Below are 12,251 nucleotides of genomic sequence, written 5' to 3'. Positions count from 1 at the left end.
TCAATCATCCATCCATCCATCCATCCATCCAATCAACCATCCATCCAAAAAACCAATCAATCATCCATCCGTCCGTCCGTCCGATTCCACTGTCATCCCATCTCTACCATCCTTTAATCAATTATTATTCATCCATCAGCACCATCTGTCTGACATTGACCCTAAGATTTAACGGGTCCAAAGTAAAACCCGGTCACCTCTGTATCTCCAGAACCTTTCTGGACTCTAGTGATATGTATAGTCCTTCCACAGGTTCAAGATTGACTTTACTTCAGATCAGGAGTGACAGTTGAAGTCTTCTTCATCTCCGACCTCTTTCTGGTTGATGACCTCAGACCTTGAGGATCTAACACTCTTCTTTTTTTCTTAATTAAAAAACTATGTCGTCAGAACAAGTGCTGAAATCTGTATTATGGTGCATTCAGATGGATTTATTTCGTTTTCCAGCTAATCTTCAATAACAAGAGAATAGAAAATGGTTTAAATGCTTTTATGGACATTGTGCAGATTCAGGACCTTTAACCTCGTTTATCGTCTCTGAGCCTCCCCTCTAAATCTGTTGTCTCTCCAACCAGGTGCAGGAGCCGCAGTCGGACCGTCAGCTGATTGAAACGTCTCCAGTTCTTCAGAAACTCACCAGCTTCGAGGATTCGATCGGAGTCTTGTTCACTCATGTCCGCCTGTTGGCCAGAGCGTTCACCTTGAGGACAGTAGGCTTCAACCACCTCACCCTGTGAGTAAACTGCAGCCTACAGATGATCACTTGCTGGTAAAAAACTCCTAAATTCAAAGACCCTCAGAAAGTTTTATCTGACCAGATCACCTTCTGTCTCACAGCGTTTCCTACAAACACAAATACTGTCCTTGAAAAACTTTGTGACATGCTTCTTTAGGCCCCAAGTGTCATAAGAAAATGTGATTTGTATCACTAAGCTGCTCACAGTAACTGCATTTAGTCATATTTTTAAATGTATTGATATTTTCATTGGAAAAATTAGTGAAGAAAATAGTAAAAATAGCAATCCCAACAATGCGGACAGTTTTAGGGGATTTTAGCATAATTAATTGAAATTTAGTTCCCAAAGTTTTACTCAAGGAAGAGTAGCATTACTGAAACATATTTTTACTCAAGTAAAAGTAAAAAGTAGACACTCAAGAAATTACTCAAGTATTTGGTAAAAAGTGAACTCAAGTACTGAGTAACTGATCAAAGCTCACTAATTATATCATCAGTCAAAAATATGAAGTTAAGTAATTCATAAAAGTAACAAAAAATGTCAAAATTGGGCAAAAAAAAGAAATTTTTCCAAATCAGTTTCTTTCAATAAAAAAACCTATAAAATTTAAACAAAAACCGCATTCGTGAATTTTTGTTGTTTGTTTTTCATTCAGTGGTTAGAAAATCCAGAAGTTTCACTCAAGAGTAAAAATACTTCATATTAAAATTATTCAAGTAAAAGTAAAAAGTACAACGTAGTAAAAATATCCCTAAAAGTACGTTTTTTGTTTTAAAAAAAAAAGTTACTTAGGTAAATGTAACTGAGTAAATGTAACTAGTTACTTCCCAGTTCATCTTGAACATCCTGTCAGGTGAAAGATGGCGAAATTTTTTTTTTGTTTGTTTTTTGGCAACAGGCCTGATCCCGTCCAATAGAAGGAAAACCCAGGAGACTTTTAAGCCTCCATATCTGTATTCTGTCTCCTAACTGCGAGGCTGTAACCCCAATGCCCCATGGGAAATGCGGTTTTGATTCACTGGATTGTCCTGGACTGAAGGTTTTCTCTTTCATTTATTTCAGCCACATCTCTCACTCCTGTCTCTCTGTCTCTCTCCCTCGCTGTCGTGCTTCAGTCCACCTACTGATTTCTTGGAGTCTTACTTAAATCATTCTTTTTGATGCAGATTTAATTAAGGCTGGCTTCGCTATACATCCTCGGTGCGTGCTGCGCTCAGAGAGGGAGAGAGCGGCCATGCACATGTGGTTTCTGCTCTGTTTTTCTCTGTTAATTGCGGCGTCTCGCAGCAGTGCTGCAACACCCCAGACTTTGAAAATGTGTGGTTTTTTTGTTTTTTTTCCCTTTCCTGCGCCGTGACGTTTATTCGATAGTCGGAGGGGAAAAAGTTGCAAACTTTCTATAGGGATTGATCTGTAGTTGTTGTGTAGCTGTCCTCATTTATTCATACCATGTAATTTTTTTAAAATTTCAATTTTCATTAACCCGCCTTCCGGCTAATGAGGCTCTCCTCCAGATTTTTATTATTTTTTTCCTCCATTCAGACTTGGAGAGGCTTATTTGCAATAGACGCTCGGCTCACTTCTGAGCTTTCCAACTCTACACAATAGTGGGTTTGACAGCTAAAGCAAATTAGGCTTGGCAGCGTGCGTTTGATATCTTATTGGCAGGTTGCGCTCTGTAATTGCTTGCTTAGGTTGGCCACAAGGACACTTCTCTGTGTGTTAGTGCACACCGTCTGCACACACACACACGCACACACTCCTGAGCATGCTCTAATCCATCACTTAAATGTCAAACCTCTCTCCAGTCGGGGTCAGTCGAGTTGATTAGAGGTCCAGAGCTTTGTCTCCTCCTGAGCTTCACTTTGAGGACTTTCCAACTCAAGGTTGAAAGCGATATTTTCCAACTCGACGGCGGAGGTTTCTACTTGTTTCAGCCGAATCCGATTGCCTGTCCTGCAGCAAAACGAGAGGGGAAAGAGCCGATAAGTTTCCGTTTTAATTTATGTTCATCAGCTCGTTAGTAGCCGAAGGCGAGTTGACCCAAATACAGCCGAGCGACGACTGCCCACCAGGACCAAAGGTCGCAGCGAAGTAGGGCACGGTGTGGAGATGGAGCGCAGAACGAGGTCAGAGAACGGAAAGGAGAGCCAGACGATAAGGAAGGATGTGGAGACTGCGGGCGACCTTTGGCCTTTCTCTTTGAGGACTGGAGGACAAGCTGACCTACATGGTGAAGAAGATGCAAGAAGAAACACAGGAGAAGCGCTGCAAAAACAAAATTTATCAAGTATTTTTGGCAATATCTAGAAGAATGAAGAAAAAAGGTCGACTGCAGACTCAGTTCGTCCTTCTAAGGGATTATTTCTCCAAATTTGTTAGTTTTCAGCCACATTCTGGCTATTTATGGGCACACAGCAAAAATAAAAACTTATTATCTTTGAAACGAGACAAAACCAGCTGAAAAGTAACTTTCCATCAAGAAATAGAAGCTTGTTTAAGTCTTTAATTCCTTAGTAGATAAAAAAAAAATTGAGTTTATTTATGGAGTTATTTTAAAAAGTTAGCACCTTTTTCTGCAAAAACATTAAATATATTATTCAGATCAGCCAAGAACTGAGCAGAAACTATGTAGTTTATGAAAAATATTCACACCCACAGGTAAGTTGTCTTGTTTTTTTAGCATACTCAAATTTTTAAAGTTTAATATAATAGAAACGATAATTTGAATGAATACAATTAGCATTTTTCAAACAACGAATAAGCATAAAAACAATCCAAGCCAATTACCAGGTATGTAAAAAAGTAATTTCCCTCTTAGCATTATAACTCGTCCACTTCTCTTTGCAGAATTTATGAAATTCAGTCCCTCTGCTGCATGAACGGCCTATTTAATATCATATTTAAGTACAGACTTTGACTAGACCACATTTCCAAATTCGTTATTGATTAATGTAATTTTTGGTTTTTAAAGATTACATTTTTGGAAAATTGGGATTTTTGCACTCCATAGTTCACTGGCGGCCATCTTGTTTTACAGCTTCTGTTTATTTGGTCTTTGAATTCATGATATCAGAATAAAGTCTGAATTTTATGAGAATTCCAACAGGAAAAGCAACAAATAGTTCAGATGAGAAATGTTGAGCATCTTGTGAAGATAATACTTAATAGAAAATTGGAATACTTGATCTTTTAACACATCAGTATCAAATTATTATCGGCAGCAGGAATTTGAAACGATTTTGCAAATGACTGATTCTGTTTAAAAGAAAGAATTACAGGAATCGATAACTCCATCAAATCTATTTCTCACTAAAATTACTTTTTTTCTTGCAACTTTAAGATGTTTCTTTCTGGTGAAATATTATGATAGTATCTGGGAATAAAACAGAAATAATCTTAGCCTGGCCCTAAAACTCCTTTGTACAACACAGAGAAGGGATTTTTGAACTGAATGTGACTTTTTAGAAATATTTTCTGTCATTTAAAAAAAAAAAAAAAAAAAAGGCAAACAGAAAAAAGTGTAGATTAAAATGGTATCTGGTATGAAAAATGACATTTTATTTTTAAACCATATAGTGTCAAAAAATGTGACAAAAAGTAAAAACAATAGAAATCTGTAATGGAGGGGTGAATACTTTTTAACTGCACTTCAGATGAAGTCTAGGCATCAGTGTTTATTTATGCGCTGCCCGTTTTCTAAAGAACTCTCAATTCCCAGCCAACAAATTGCCCAAAGTAGTTGCACTTGAATTGAACACAAGTGTCCATACAGAACCAGAACATTATTTCCCTCAGAACCACGAGGAAAATGATTTTAAAGAAAAAAAAAAATGAAGAGGCCTTTTCTCTTTGATTGGGCGGCCTTATTTCTGCCCGCTCAGAAGTGCTGTTAGAGGCATTTTAGATCAAATTCAAAGGTGAATAAAGACCTCGGCTCCACACTTTACCTCAATTTCCTCCAGCTTTTCTGGAGAATTGTCACTGAAGCGAATAAAGGAGGCTCCTTTTGTGCAGCTGCACACATTCCTCTCTGACCCGCTCTATCTCCTCCTTTTTTTGTCCTCCATCGTTTTCCCTTATTCACTTCCTTTCTGGCTGTCACCCCGCTGTTTCCTGCCCGCCTCGACCTCCTGTTGGAAGTGAAATCAGCATCTTTTCGCTCCCCTCTCGTCCTGCAGCTCTGGGTTTTCAGAAATCAGGTGTTTCCGACGTTCAGCCCTGAAAATCTGGGGATGATTTCTCCTGAGTCTCGCTCGTTCTCCGCCTCGACTTTTCACGCTCTCATGAGCCGTGGCGGAGCCTTTTCATTAAGAAGCCCTCTGATTATTTTTAATGTGGACATCAAGCGGTGTCCCTCTCCCCAAACGTCTTGCACCTCAAAGACGCAGTAAAAGGGAAAGAAAAATGGCTCCAACTTAAAGCTTATCCTCCGCTCTTACATAAGCTCCTCTACAGTCTTTAAATTAAAATCAACTTCTTTATTTTTCCGGTTTTAAACATTCAAATTGCATCCGACTTTTATTCCTCTCCAGTTTTTTAAACGGACTAATCCTCCTGCGGTGGTAATGCGGTAAACTCCATATCAAACAGAAAGTTTAAAAGTCAGTTATTTAACAGTTTAATTGTAGCTGGAAATGTTTCAGAGGGACAAAAACACACAGATTCCAGTTTAATTATTCAGTAAGCAAAGATGGAGTGAAAATTTTACAGTATGTTAAGGAAAAACTAAGTACACTCTATTATTTAGAAGTTTGTTGAACCAACATTTAGCAGTTTTGTCTCTTAAACGGGCAGTGTCATGTAAAATATACTTTTTTCTCTCTTTTTTTAGCTTTCCCTCCTGTTGATATTTTTTTCATGCATGTTTGAGAAATTCTTTCACATCCATGGCAACATTCGGCTGTGCAAAACACCTGGGTGGACCTAGCCCCGCCTTCAAGGACGAAACTCCTCCCCCCACCCAGCTCCTTCAAACTAGCTAGCAGCAATTAGCAAACACCTTATAGGACCTACTTTTCTGTGAAATGCTGGTAAAAAGGTTGTTAAAGGATTAATAGAGGAACTATGTTGATGACGTCCTGAGAAATAGTGAAACTTTCTTAAGTAGCTGCTAGCTAGATAAGCCACTTTATTGAGTGGTGATAGTCTAAGCTAGAGTAGCCATTAGCTTGAATTATCCCTTTCCTAAATATAGCCTTAAGGTTGTAAAGGTGTAGTCCAAGTAGCCATTAGCTTAAGTACTTCTAAGTTTGAGTAATTGACAGTTTCAGTAGACATTAGCTTGCATAGCTGCTAGTCTGTTACTTAGCTTATAAGTTACAGCTAGCTAATTTATAGCTTGAGTAGCTTTAGTGAGTATTATTACAATTAGGAATCTGAAAGCTTCATTAGCTGTAGCTTTACTTCATCAGAATGTCTTAATGATTCTCCAAACTATAAATAGTTTGCTCAACCTCTACTGCAGTAGATACGAACTTCTGCTTTAAATCCCAAAGAAACATATCAGACCAAGAGAGAACCTTAAAATCAATGTGTTTGGCTTGAATTAAAAAATAACCACCACACTTTCTGGACTTAGCAACAGAGCAGTACAAAAACAGAAAATAAATAAATTCACAATTTAAGACTAATTTAAATTCATATGGCAAGCACTGTTTTAAAAATGTAATTTCAAACTAGTGTTTCTTTGAAATCTGACACCCTTATTTTTCAGATTTAATTGTATGCTTTGGTCCACATTGAAAACAGTTCGGATTTCTGCCCCAATGCCAATTTTACTCAACAAAATTAAGACAAAAGCACAGGATTGTCAGCAATAAACTACAAAATATTACCATTTTTAAATAATTTAAGGCAAATAAGTATTTTCTTGTCCCCTTCCAGGCTGATTCTCATTGGACACCAATTGAATATTAGCCTGTTTTCATATGTAAAGCCTTTAAGTCAGTTGATTATCATAATTTCTGTTTTGATTAACTAATTGGTTAAGCCCCCCCTGTTAACTGACAGAGGACAACTTGCTGTGAAAAACGAAGGAAAGAACATGGAGAGCTTTACATGTTTTAAAAATAATTATCACTAATAATCTGTCAATAAAACTAGCACTTAATATTAAACTTTATTGCCTTAGAACAAGCTTATACTTCTTGCTGAAATGTTACTCATACATTTTTCTCTTGTTTCAAGTGTACAAAGATAATTGCACTAGATGCTTGGTAAGATGTAGTTTTTACAGTGTTATGTGTTTTTCAGACATAAAGCCATTTTACTGCATATATAAGTAGCTAAGTTACTTTCAGTTTAAAAAATGCAATATAAATCAAATATGACGTAAAACAATTTCTTTTCTGATTTAACGCCTTGAAATTGGGCCTCTGTGTCTTTAAGCTAATGGCTGAAAAATGTAGCAGCTGCTCAAACTAACAGTGGCTCAAGCCTACTTAAGCTAACAGACGATGTAACAGCTACACTAGTTAACAATTATTTAGCTTACAGCTGGATGACGTAACTGCTACACTAAGTGTTATCTAGGCTTACTGTATGGCTTCCCAAGCTAAGCTACAGCAACTCTAGCCAAAATATGTACAAATTTGTAGCTATTTAAGCTAATTGGTACTGAAGACAGTTAATCAAGCTGACACCTTTTTTTTTTTATTTACCATTGTTTTACCACGAGGTCCCTTGAGATTAAATTTCTTTTTCAAGGAAGATTCAGGCTAATGGTTGCTCAGTCTAATAGCTATTAAAGCTAAAATCTACTGGCGCTAACTGCTTTAAAATCCAACGGCTAATCGGTTGTAGTATGTGTTTTTGCAGTCTCCAGATTTCTGAATACAACAAAATGCATGTTGCTAATATAACTTTGGGAACTATGCCTGATAAACTATTCCAGCATTTTTCAGCTGTAACAGAAATTGTCTAATTAGCAAAATAAACATTGTTAATTTGAAATTATAGTAAACAAGAGTTTTACTTATAAGCTACAAGATGATTTTTTAAGTTTGAGTCAGGTATTCATTCTTATTGTCTCCAGGAGGATTCCTTGCTCACAAGACCACTATGACTGCTCTCAGCTTCAGTTAAGATATTGACTACTATTAGCTACTCCACATGAACCCCACGGACAGTAAATATTTTTTTATTAAAGCAATTTAAAGGCAGCTTTGCCAGACTTCTTTGTTTCGCTTCAGTTTTGGGTCCAAGTCTTTGAACTTTCTTTTGTTTCCCCTTTTGTATTTTAATATTGTGTTTACCTCCTTTTTACAGTGGTTGTTTAGAAAAACACTTGAAAAGGAAAAGTACATTTTTCATTCTTACAAATGCTAAATGAGTCAGTCGAAAAAATGTAATTAACACATTAATCAAAAGTCAAAATAACTGGTGGTTGTTCTGAGACTTGGGTCCAGCGTTCTGTGGCTCATTCAAAAATAAAAAACAAAAAACAGAATGACAGACGTTAAAAGTTAGACAATAAACTTTGATCCTTTTGTTGGTGCTCTTCATCCTCTACCTCCGCACCCTCCTCATCTTCAGACGCCGCCTCCTGCCGGGAGCGTGCAGCTATAGATGGATATGCTGAATATACCTCCCGTCTCGCACGGCGTTCCCCTGCAGCCAGCGATCCCTGCCAGCCTGGCCCGACTCCAGCCCACATCTGCAATGCTAATCTATAATTCTGTTTAATTAATGACCATTACAGCAGCAGCAGCAAGCAGCAGTTACTGCAAACCCACCCAACCCCTCTCTAAGCGGGGACTTACAGTACAGAATCACAGCATTTTCTTGGAAATGATGTTGAAAGATGGTTTATAAACCTCTGCACAGAGCCTCTGCTTTTGCTGACAGGCTCTCCTGCAGGTGTTTTTTTTTTTCCCTGCTAAGCACTCTTCTTTTGTACTTCAGTGCTTGAATTGCATTCAGATCCTCCAAGTTGTCACGCCGCCTGTCAGTGCAGCTGTTCCCAGCGGCTGCACATGAAACACACATCAACCAACTCCGTCGTTTTAGTTAGGAGTCTAAAAGCCTGGTAGATCCGCAGAGATGATGTGTATCCAGATGACCTCGCATGCTCTTCCTATTTAATCCCCTTTTCGCCTCCTGTAACCTTCTTTTCTCCTGTTTGTGTTCCTGCTTTTATCCAGAGGCCACAACCAGAGGATGGAGTTCCTCGGAGACTCCATCATGCAGCTGGTCGCCACCGAATATCTCTTCATCCACTTCCCTGACCACCATGAAGGACACTTAACTGTAAGATCGAATCACTCAAATCAAATGTCATCACCCACACTCCTTACAAGGCTTTCATTTCATTTTCCCACCCACAGACATCCATTTTCCCATCTTTACTTTGTGTTTCTGCTGCCTGCTTTCTAAATGAGTTAGTTTTCAGTGATTTTATCTTGTTTTTTTGTTAGGTATGTTTTTATATTTGCACCTCTTTCTGCATTTCGCTCCACAGAAAGTGTGTTTACTGTACTCTGTGTGATGGGTATTGTCACGAGACCAAACTGTTCGTTGCTCTTCAATAACAAACACCCCTTTATCTGCAGCTCCTTTGTCAGACAGGAAAAATAAAGCTGCATCCAGGTGAAAATTTCAAGCTTATTTTGACTCTGCGTCTCGTCAGGATACAAGCACAAAAGAAACACAGTTTCACGTTTTCACATCGCTTCAATCAAGAGCATGAAATAAAGGATGGCCAGTGAAAAACAGACTGGAGATTTTTACTGTTAGTAAAGGTTAATAAAGAATATTAGAAAACTGCTGACTGTGCATGGCTGGAGTGGAAAAGTCTGCATTTTATATCCAAAAACTCGATGAAAGTCACAAAAGTCGATTTGCTTGTTTGGATCATTTTGTTGAGTTGTTGATTTTTAGGCTCTACTTTTAGTCCTGTTTAGTCCATTTTATCACTTAACAGAACTCCATAGTAGAATTTGGTTATTTTTAATACGTTTGTGTACAAAACTATTTAAAATCCTCAAATAGGACTAATAATTACTATTGGTTAATGTCTTAAGATCCTTAACAATTCGACTAAATTGCCATTCACCCATTTATTAACTTTTATGTTGTATTTGACATCTTGCTTGGAGAGACAGTTTCTGTCATTGGTAAGACATTGTATCTAAATATATGGTCAATTTATTCATGTCTTTATTTTTTCTATACATTTTTAAATCAAGTTAATTGTTACACATCGCTTCATCAGCTACTGCTCCCAAACTGTCTTTCAAGGAATCATTTTCATGTCAATCATAGAGCAAAAACCAATCATAACATGTGGGAAACCAACTTTTACATTTAAAACATTGTTGTATAACTCCACCTAATTTAATAAGTAGGAAAAAAATAAGTAAAGAATAAAAAATAAGTTGTTTTTCTTTTGGTTTAACATGATAGCACTAAACATCCATGCATCGCAGCACATGCAGATATTTCTTGTTTGACGTCATTTGTATAAAAGCCTCCAGCAAGCTTTCATGAAGGCTGAAAGCTCGGAGCAATACCCAGGAGTCAACACAGGGCGCATCTGAAATGGATTTTGAATTGGGATAAAAAGTGCCCATTCAACTAGTGTTGGTGTTTGTGTTTTATTTTTTTATTTTTGCCACTTCAGTCGAGGTTGGGTGCGTGCTGTAAAATAAAATTAAATAAAAATGAGGGCATATCACAGCAAGACGAACTCATGCGAGTCTCGTTTCATTCCATTTGCTCCCTTCTGCATCTCGTGGCTATATTTACCATGTTTGTGTGTTTCTTTTAGAGACTTAAATGCACCCTAACAAGTCGAACATGTTGTCATCCGCCCCGCTCCAAGTCACGATGTAATATTTAAGAGACTAAAACATTTTCTCTGCATGAATTATTCCACGTTCCCCTCCATCTTCATGCTTTTTATCGACTTCTTCTTTGGTTTTTTTCTTCTTTCTCCTTGTGTAGTGAGTGATGGTCACCTTGCTACTCGGATACAACATGAGTTCCTGTTTGTTTGTTTTGTTTCCCTGCAGCTTCTCCGCAGCTCGTTGGTGAACAACCGGACTCAGGCCAAAGTGGCAGAAGAGCTGGGCATGCAGGAGTTCGCCATCACCAACGACAAAACGAAACGGCCCGTCGCGCTGCGCACGAAGACTTTGGCTGACCTGTTGGAGTGTACGTTCATTTCTTTAATCTCAGCCTATGTATAGAATACCAATCAGTGCTGCCATTTTGATATTTAGTTGAACTGGACGACTCTTTAATGTTTTTTCCTACAGTTATTGAGCCTTAAATATATTTTAAATGTGAGAAGACCACAAAAAAACCTGCCAAACTGCCCCTAGGTTGATTTTTGTGTGGCCTTCTCTACCCCATTTCAAGAACGGACAAAACAGCTGGTGCAACAATACGTAATTTTCTACTTTCTGCTTTATATGATTCTAAAAACAACCTTTTGTTGAGTCACATTTGAGTGGTAGTGTGCCGTTACCTAGCAACCAAGCTGAGCCTCAGCACGATTGGTCAGCTGGTTTTACTGGTGTACAATGGCTGCTGGAAAAGAGTTGTTGACTTACCATCCAGAAACCACTTTCTGTATCCTTGTTGGTTGTGCAGGATGCTCCACTTCTGCTTTTCAAACATATGGTTGTATAATTGCGCATCTGTTTGCAGCCATTTTCACAAGTGAGTGTAAACTTTGAGTTGTGGGTGTGTTCCCAGTAGCAGCTTATTTGGATTTAAAGTGACAGCTCATTTCGAATCTCATTTTCCAAGAATAAATTTGTGCAAAAAATGTTAGACATATTTTGTATGGCCTATAAACCTATCGTAAACTGCTCAAGGAAGCATAATAGTTCACTTTTAGAAACAATGTTTATTGTGTTTTTCTTGCACTAAAAGCAGTTTGACCTGAAGAAACAGAAGTATTTTATATTTTCAGTTCTTCTGCCAATAACATCGACTAATAGTTGTTTCACCAACGAGTTGAATGTTTCAAACGTCACATCAGCCAAATCAAGCTAATTAAATCCTGGTTCTCATCACCATTTGTGACGTTTTTACCCACAAACTCAGAACCAGACTCTGGTCCGTAACTTCAGAAACCTTCCAGGGGTGAAAAAATAGCAGCAACAACATTAAGGGACATTACGGTTTGTCCTGCAGGCTGCGCTGGACCACAGCTTCTGATAATCACAACTTTCTGGGATCATTAGGCTGCTGTATTATTTTTGATGGGAGTGCCGAGGCCAGCGCCTCACTGCGGGACGTAAACCGAGCTGCCAGCTCCCTCGCAGACAGGTGAAATTAATCAATCACTGCTTTGTTTTTTTCAGTCGTGTTATTTCACTTATAACATGGAGCTGTTGTTGCAAACTCCAGACTTTAATGTAAGATGCAGCAGCAATAGCAGAAAGAAACAGGATTATTTAGGAACATTCAGGAGCTTCAGACTTTGTGACTCGAAGGCCAGAATATCATTTTTAAAAACTAAAATCACCAAATATGTTGTTTGTTATGCTACTAGACAGTAAG

At 38.1% G+C, this 12,251-nt stretch overlaps 1 protein-coding gene across 3 annotated transcripts in view; it reads left to right on the top strand.

Moving 5' to 3' along the window:
* The window catches only part of drosha (drosha ribonuclease III), a 533,117-nt gene that overhangs the window by 495,385 nt on the left and 25,481 nt on the right, over positions 1-12,251 (top strand). For 2 of the 3 annotated variants that reach the window (XM_032550765.1, XM_032550766.1), the window contains 3 exons: positions 576-733; positions 8,882-8,987; positions 10,751-10,892. In XM_032550765.1, the coding sequence (XP_032406656.1) occupies positions 576-733; positions 8,882-8,987; positions 10,751-10,892 (406 nt within the window). Of the gene's footprint in view, positions 1-575; positions 734-8,881; positions 8,988-10,750; positions 10,893-11,882; positions 12,018-12,251 lie in introns of all 3 variants that reach the window. The other variant, XR_004337233.1, reaches the window with a different exon arrangement.

The sequence above is a fragment of the Xiphophorus hellerii genome, chromosome 21, assembly GCF_003331165.1.
Source record: "Xiphophorus hellerii strain 12219 chromosome 21, Xiphophorus_hellerii-4.1, whole genome shotgun sequence".
Classification (NCBI taxonomy): Eukaryota; Metazoa; Chordata; class Actinopteri; order Cyprinodontiformes; family Poeciliidae; genus Xiphophorus; species Xiphophorus hellerii.
This window is presented reverse-complemented; position numbering and strand designations above follow the sequence as displayed.